Source organism: Lynx rufus, unplaced genomic scaffold, assembly GCF_022079265.1.
Source record: "Lynx rufus isolate CCGP_SWC_20201006 ecotype Redwood Valley unplaced genomic scaffold, mLynRuf1.p SCAF_18, whole genome shotgun sequence".
NCBI lineage: Eukaryota > Metazoa > Chordata > Mammalia > Carnivora > Felidae > Lynx > Lynx rufus.
Genome location: NW_025814832.1, coordinates 26,491,670 through 26,497,669, shown reverse-complemented (window position 1 = coordinate 26,497,669; position 6,000 = coordinate 26,491,670). Strand labels below are relative to the sequence as shown.

At 59.1% G+C, this 6,000-nt stretch overlaps 1 protein-coding gene across 1 annotated transcript; it reads left to right on the top strand.

Moving 5' to 3' along the window:
- Positions 1 to 3,636: 3,636 nt before the first annotated feature.
- GJD3 (gap junction protein delta 3) lies at positions 3,637 to 4,434 on the top strand. The gene has a single exon (XM_047080555.1). It carries the CDS (start codon positions 3,640 to 3,642, stop codon positions 4,420 to 4,422), a length of 783 nt encoding a protein of 260 aa, XP_046936511.1. The 5' UTR covers positions 3,637 to 3,639; the 3' UTR covers positions 4,423 to 4,434.
- Positions 4,435 to 6,000: the final 1,566 nt, after the last annotated feature.

The window sequence follows — 6,000 nt, the reverse complement described above, 5'->3', positions numbered from 1 at the left end:
GGCCACTTAAGTGATCACTAGCTTTAGAGGAGACCAGAGTTAGCAAATGAGGCAGAGTGAGCTCACCGTCTTGGGGCAGAGATGGTCTGCCCCATCCGCAACCCACCCACCCCAACCTTCACCCACCCAGCCTCTACCACGTGCCAGGAACTGTTCTAGGTGCTGACACGGGACAGTGAGCAGGGCACCTCGTGGAGCATACATGCTAATGGAGGAGATGGGTGCTACACGGGATACAATTTTTAAATAACCAAGTATGTTATGTAGTGATCAGTGCAAAGGAAATAAAGCTGAGAAAGGGGATAGGAAGTAGGGGGTTAAATTCCCGTTAGGAAGGTTAGGGAAGGCCTCACTGAAAGGCAACATTTCTGTAAAGACTAAAAATGTTAGAGGGGTTGGGATGCCTGGGTGGCTCAGTTGGTCGGGCGCCTCTTGATTTCAGCTCGGGTCATGATCTCACAGTTCGTGATTTCAAGCCCTGAGTCAGTGGGAGCCTGCTTGGGATTCTCTCGTTCCCTCTCTGTCTCTCTCTCTCTCTCTGTCCCTTATGCTCAGTCTCTCAAAATATATAAATGAACTTTAAAAAAAAATGTTAGAGGGGCACGGGGAGAGAAAATACAGCCATGTGTTGATGATGTCACTTACTGGGTACAACCATGTAGTGCCTGCATATGTGTGTCTATGTGTGACAGAATGGGAATTGGCTCCCCAGCCCCCACAGGATAGAGTGAAGTGTCTGGGACAGAGATTGAATATGAAACTGGGCAGGATGGGCCTCTCAGCCCAGCTCCAGACCTTAAGTATGGCCAAGAATGGGGCCATGTGTCACCAGCCCTGGGCAGCATCAGTGACACCTCCTCTCAGTCTGGACAGCGCTATCTGGGAAGGAGGATGGGCCCCGGAGATTGTACAGTCCCCTGTGTCTGGCCTGTGGCATCAGGGATTGTGGACAGCATGTGACCATGCTCCTGCCTCACCCTAGCCCACTACCTCTGCCATTTTCCATTCCCCAAAAGCAGACAGATCTGATGGGGTTTTTCCAGGCTGGGCCAGTGTCCTCACCCAGCAGGGGCTGTGAGGACAGGGCAGGGACCATTCCTGGACAGTCAGGAGAGATGAGGTGTGTCCCTGAGCCCCCATGGCTGGGGCTGGGGGTCGGGGGTCGGGGAGCAGCTTTGCCAGGAGCAGGCAGAGGTGAGGGTTGGGAAAGTCAGCCATACCCCCACCCCACATCCTGTTTTTGGAATGTGGGGCCCCAGCATGTGCTTTCCTTTGGACTTTGTCCAAGGCAGTGTCTCCCCACCCAGGTCCACTCCCAAGGGAATCCGGCATGACAGTGCGGAGGGTTCCCCACCACATCCATCATTAACCGAGGGTTTTTCCAGGCTGGGCAGGACCCCTGAGCCAGTGTAGGTGAAGGGCACATTTCCCACCCCTCCCTGAAATCAGGCCAGGGGGTCCCTGTCAACACATGGAAAACTATACAGGCCCCCATGGCTGACGGGGAAAGGAAATGTCATGGAGGGGGAGGTTCTTGGCCTCCCCACTCAGAGAGGGGCAGGCGTGTCTGGGCCCACCAGACCCAACCAAAGCCCTGGGGATGGTCAGGCCCCGGAACACCACCTGGGAAGCCCAGCCAAGCTAGAGTGAGAACAGTTCCGTGAGGGGCTTAAGCACATGGGCTCCCAACCCATCAAGCCAGGCATGAGACGGGAACTGGCTATTTACTTGCTGTGTGGGCAAGTGGCTTAGACCCTCCCAGTCTCAGCTTCCCTCCTGCCAGGGTCATCAAGAGGATGCAATGAGCTGATTTGTGTGATCGGCTCGGCGCGAGGCCTGGTCCAGAGCGGGTGTACAGGGGAAGGGGAATGGTGTGCGGGTGGGGCAGATTCCTAGAAAGGCCTAGAGGGGACAAACAAGATGTCTCAACCTGAGGGTGTCCCCTCCTCAGCCACTCAGATCACCACGCATCATCCTAACTCTTCCCCTAAGGGATAGCTTCTCCTGCCACCTAGAGTTGTAGAATGTGATTCAGAGCCTTACGAGGGCAGAGAAGTCCTTCTATTCATTTTTCACATTATAAAATAACATGCTTATTAGAATAAATCTGGAAATTATAGAAAAGCAGGAAGAAAGCAAAAGCTTTTATTTAACCACCAGTGCCGAACACTCTTGATGCCTTAATGGTTTCCATGTGGGATTCTTTCCTGGGCACAGGTTGTCTTTGTTCTCCATAATATGGTTGGGACCTTAGCATTAAGACAAGGAAACTTGGGGGTCAGACAGTGCAGCCTCCTCAGCTGACAAGCCAGGAGACTGGGCCCAGAAGAGCTCAGTGACTTGTCTAAGGCCAGTAGTGGCAGAGGTGGAACCAGATCTACTGAGATCTGCTGCCCCCAACGCTAGCACCAAACCCTCCTCCAGCCCTGAAGACTGCCTTCGAAGGTGACAGTCAGTTGCTAGTGGATCTAGGCCTTCCAGTTTGGAGGAGTCTGTTCCATGGGCTTCCGTAGAGTCCCCCTCCCTCAAAAGGGGTGTGGCTCTGGTTAACCCCCACCCCCATTTCCAGAAGGAGACACAGCAGGTGGGATGGGGGGAGGGTGCGTAAGGGATAGAAAGGGAGGGCTGCAAAGCCCAGCAAGGGGCATGGCCTTGTGTCTGTTCCCAAGGGTGGAGCCAACTGACAGGGCCACCCTGTCCCTTTAAGAGAAGGGGGAGAGCAAGCCCCTCTCGGCTATTCTGTCCTGTCATCTATCCTGGCCAAACCCAAAAGGGAAAATGAAAGAGGGCCCGGGAGAGTAACAGGTCCCAGCCATCTCCCAGGATCCGTCCCTCAGCTCTAACACCTCAGCTCCAGCCACAGGGTGAGTGGGGTCAGGCTGGGGTCCGGTGGCACGGGGAGCCTGTGGGGCCTGCGTGAGTGTGTTGGGGAGGTTCTCCGGAGATGTGGGAGGCTGGAAGCAGAGGGACACCATGGAGGAGATCGGAGATGGCTGGGCCTCTCAGGAGTGGGATGGCAGGGGACCCCTAGAACAAGGGATAATGACAGAGTTATGGAACTCCCCATTCTGAGAGGAGTTCACTGCAGTAAGAAGGGCAGGAGAAATGGTGGGCAGAGAAGGAAGGAGGTGAGGTCCCTCTGGGTCTGCTGGCTCCCACCTCTCCCAGGTTAAGTTGGGTCTGGACTCCCCGGTTGGAGGTACCACGGTTGCCCATGGAAAGCATCCTTGGGCACGTAAGGGCACCGCTGGGCTTCTGGTTCTACAATGCAGTCGGTCTGGCCCTGCCGATGTCAAGTTGATTCCCTATGGATATAGACTCTGGAGGAGCATGGGGTCCAACCAAGCAGGCCCGTGGGGGTCTGGCTAGAGCACCAGGGTGGGGCTCCTCCCCAGCACCTTCTCCCCAAGGAGAAAGGCACCCACAGTTGAGAATCTCCTAACCCCTCCTGCCCCGCCCCCTTGCTGACTCCCTCGTTCCCACAAAATCCCAGCTAAACCCAGGCCTAACTGAGCCCCTGCCTCACCCCAAGTTAGAGGAGGGCTAGCTAACCTCACCCCATGGGCTGGGGGGCTGGGGGGGGGGCGCTGATCGGTAGCCTCTGACACCGGTCCCCCCAACCCCCGCGTCCCCAGCGCCATGGGGGAGTGGGCGTTCCTGGGCTCGCTGCTGGACGCCGTGCAGCTGCAGTCGCCGCTCGTGGGCCGCCTGTGGCTGGTGGTCATGCTGATCTTCCGCATCCTGGTGCTGGCCACGGTGGGCGGCGCCGTGTTCGAGGACGAGCAGGAGGAGTTCGTGTGCAACACGCTGCAGCCCGGCTGCCGCCAGACCTGCTACGACCGCGCCTTCCCGGTCTCCCACTACCGCTTCTGGCTCTTCCACATCCTGCTGCTCTCGGCGCCCCCCGTGCTCTTCGTCATCTACTCGGTGCACCGCGCCGGCAAGCAGGCGGGCGGCGCGGACGATGGGCCCGGGCCGCCCCCGCGCCGCCGCCGCTGCTACCTGCTGAGCGTGGCGCTGCGCCTGCTGGCCGAGCTGGCCTTCCTGGCGGGCCAGGCGCTGCTCTACGGCTTCCGCGTGGCCCCGCACTTCGCGTGCGCCGGCCCGCCGTGCCCGCACACCGTGGACTGCTTCGTGAGCCGGCCCACCGAGAAGACCGTCTTCGTGCTCTTCTACTTCGCCGTGGGGCTGCTCTCGGCGCTGCTCAGCGTGGCCGAGCTGGGCCACCTGCTCTGGAAGGGCCGCCCGCGCGCCGGGCGCCGTCGCCAGGCGGCAGAGCGCGACGGCCGCCGCCACCGCGCGCGCCCCGACCCCTGCGGCCCCCCCGCCTACCCGCACCCGGCGCCGGCCAGCGACAGCGAGGGCGGCAGCGGCCACAGCAAGGCGTCCCTGGCCACGGTCCGCCAGGACCTGGCCATCTAGAGGCGGGCCGCGGGTGCTTCCCGGAGAACTGTCCCCGGGACCCTGCCCTGCAGCGTCCCCAGCACTTCCCGAGTGCGCTGCGTTGAGTGGGGGCCCCGTAGATTGAACTGTGGCAGGTCCTTGTTGCCCTGATCCGGGTGGCAGGGGGGAGGCCTGGGGCTGAGAGAACGTGCACAGGAGGAGGGCACCGCAGAGCCGGAAGGGGAGGTGCAGGTGGTGCCCAGAAAAAGTACTTGTGATACCAGCCTCCCGAGGGCCTCTCCTTGTTGGGGCTGAGGCCTGGCCTCTGTGTGGGCTCCCTGTGTGTGGCCACACACCGCACATATGTGTGGTATGAGCTGCGTGTGCGCATGCACATGTAAAACCTGTGTGAGCTCTTTGCGTGCGTGCACATGAGCCGTGTGTGTACGTGTGTGTGTACATCCTATGTGGGCTCTCTGTGTGTGCGTGTGTATTCCCTGTAGGTCTGCGTCTGTGCAGGCATCTGTATGCCCTGTGTGAGCCGCGTGTGCGTGTGTGTATGAGAGACAGAGAGAGATCTCTGATATGTACCGGGTGGGTGGTCAGGACCCAGTGCCAGCAGCAGCCACACTGACTCCCTCCCTACCTGCAGGGGCGTTGCAGGAAGGTCTCCCCTCTTGACCGAGCCCACAGAGAGAGGAGGCAGGCGCCCCTTCACGCTGGGCAGGCCTCAGTGCGGTAGGGCTTGTGGATACCACCCACACTCAACCTTGTGGCCTGGGCAGTGGCCAAGCCCTCCCTTTGGTGGAGGTAGAGTAGGGGTTGGCGGTAGGGTCAGAGGGCAGGACTCTCTTCTGGATTCACCCCCTCACCCTGCTGCTGTTCCCCCCCAGTCCATAAACTCGGCTAAGTCCCTGCCGACCTCAAAAGAAAGCTGCCCAGAAACGTGCCCTGGCCCTGCATTTCCCTGTAGCCACCACCCTCTTCTCTCCTCTGAGAGTATAAAGAGCCACCTACATGGCCACCTCTGGTCCTGCTCCTGTCTCTTCTCTGTCCCCATCTGTCTTCCTCCCTCTCCACCCCAGTGGGGCTGCTCTCCGTAAGATCACCCAGGCCCTAAGTGACATCCAGGGGCCACCATGTGACTGCACCCTGGACTTCGTTCAACCCCCCTGAGCAGGCTGCTGCGACCCGCTCTGCCTGATTTTCTCCTGCGTCCTTGGCCCTTCCCTCTTTGTCCTCCTTTCCTTGCGCTCTTCTTCCTGGAAACCCCTGCCTGCACTGCACACAGCAGCCAGAGGGGTCTTTCTAAATAGTCCTCCTACTTAGGCCCCCAGGGGCTCCCTGTCATCAGGGTAAGTCAAGCACCTGAATGAGCCTTCTGAAGTCTTGCCCTCTCCTGGCCCTGCTTCACCCCTGCTGCACGGGCTTCCTAACCATACTGACTTTTCTCTTCCTACAAACACAGTGACCAATTTCCTTCCAGATGTTTGAACGTGCTGTTTCTTTGCCTGGAGCAGCCTCTTTCTGCAGCACCCCCCTCCCCACCCTAGCTAATACCTACCTGCCTTTCAGTCTCATTTGAAAATAAATAGATCCTTTTCCTAATGGCCCCCT

What these genes read in the sequence shown, in the direction of transcription:
- GJD3 (XM_047080555.1), top strand. Translation starts at nt 3,640, where the DNA reads ATGGGGGAGTGGGCGTTCCTGGGCTCGCTGCTGGACGCCGTGCAGCTG.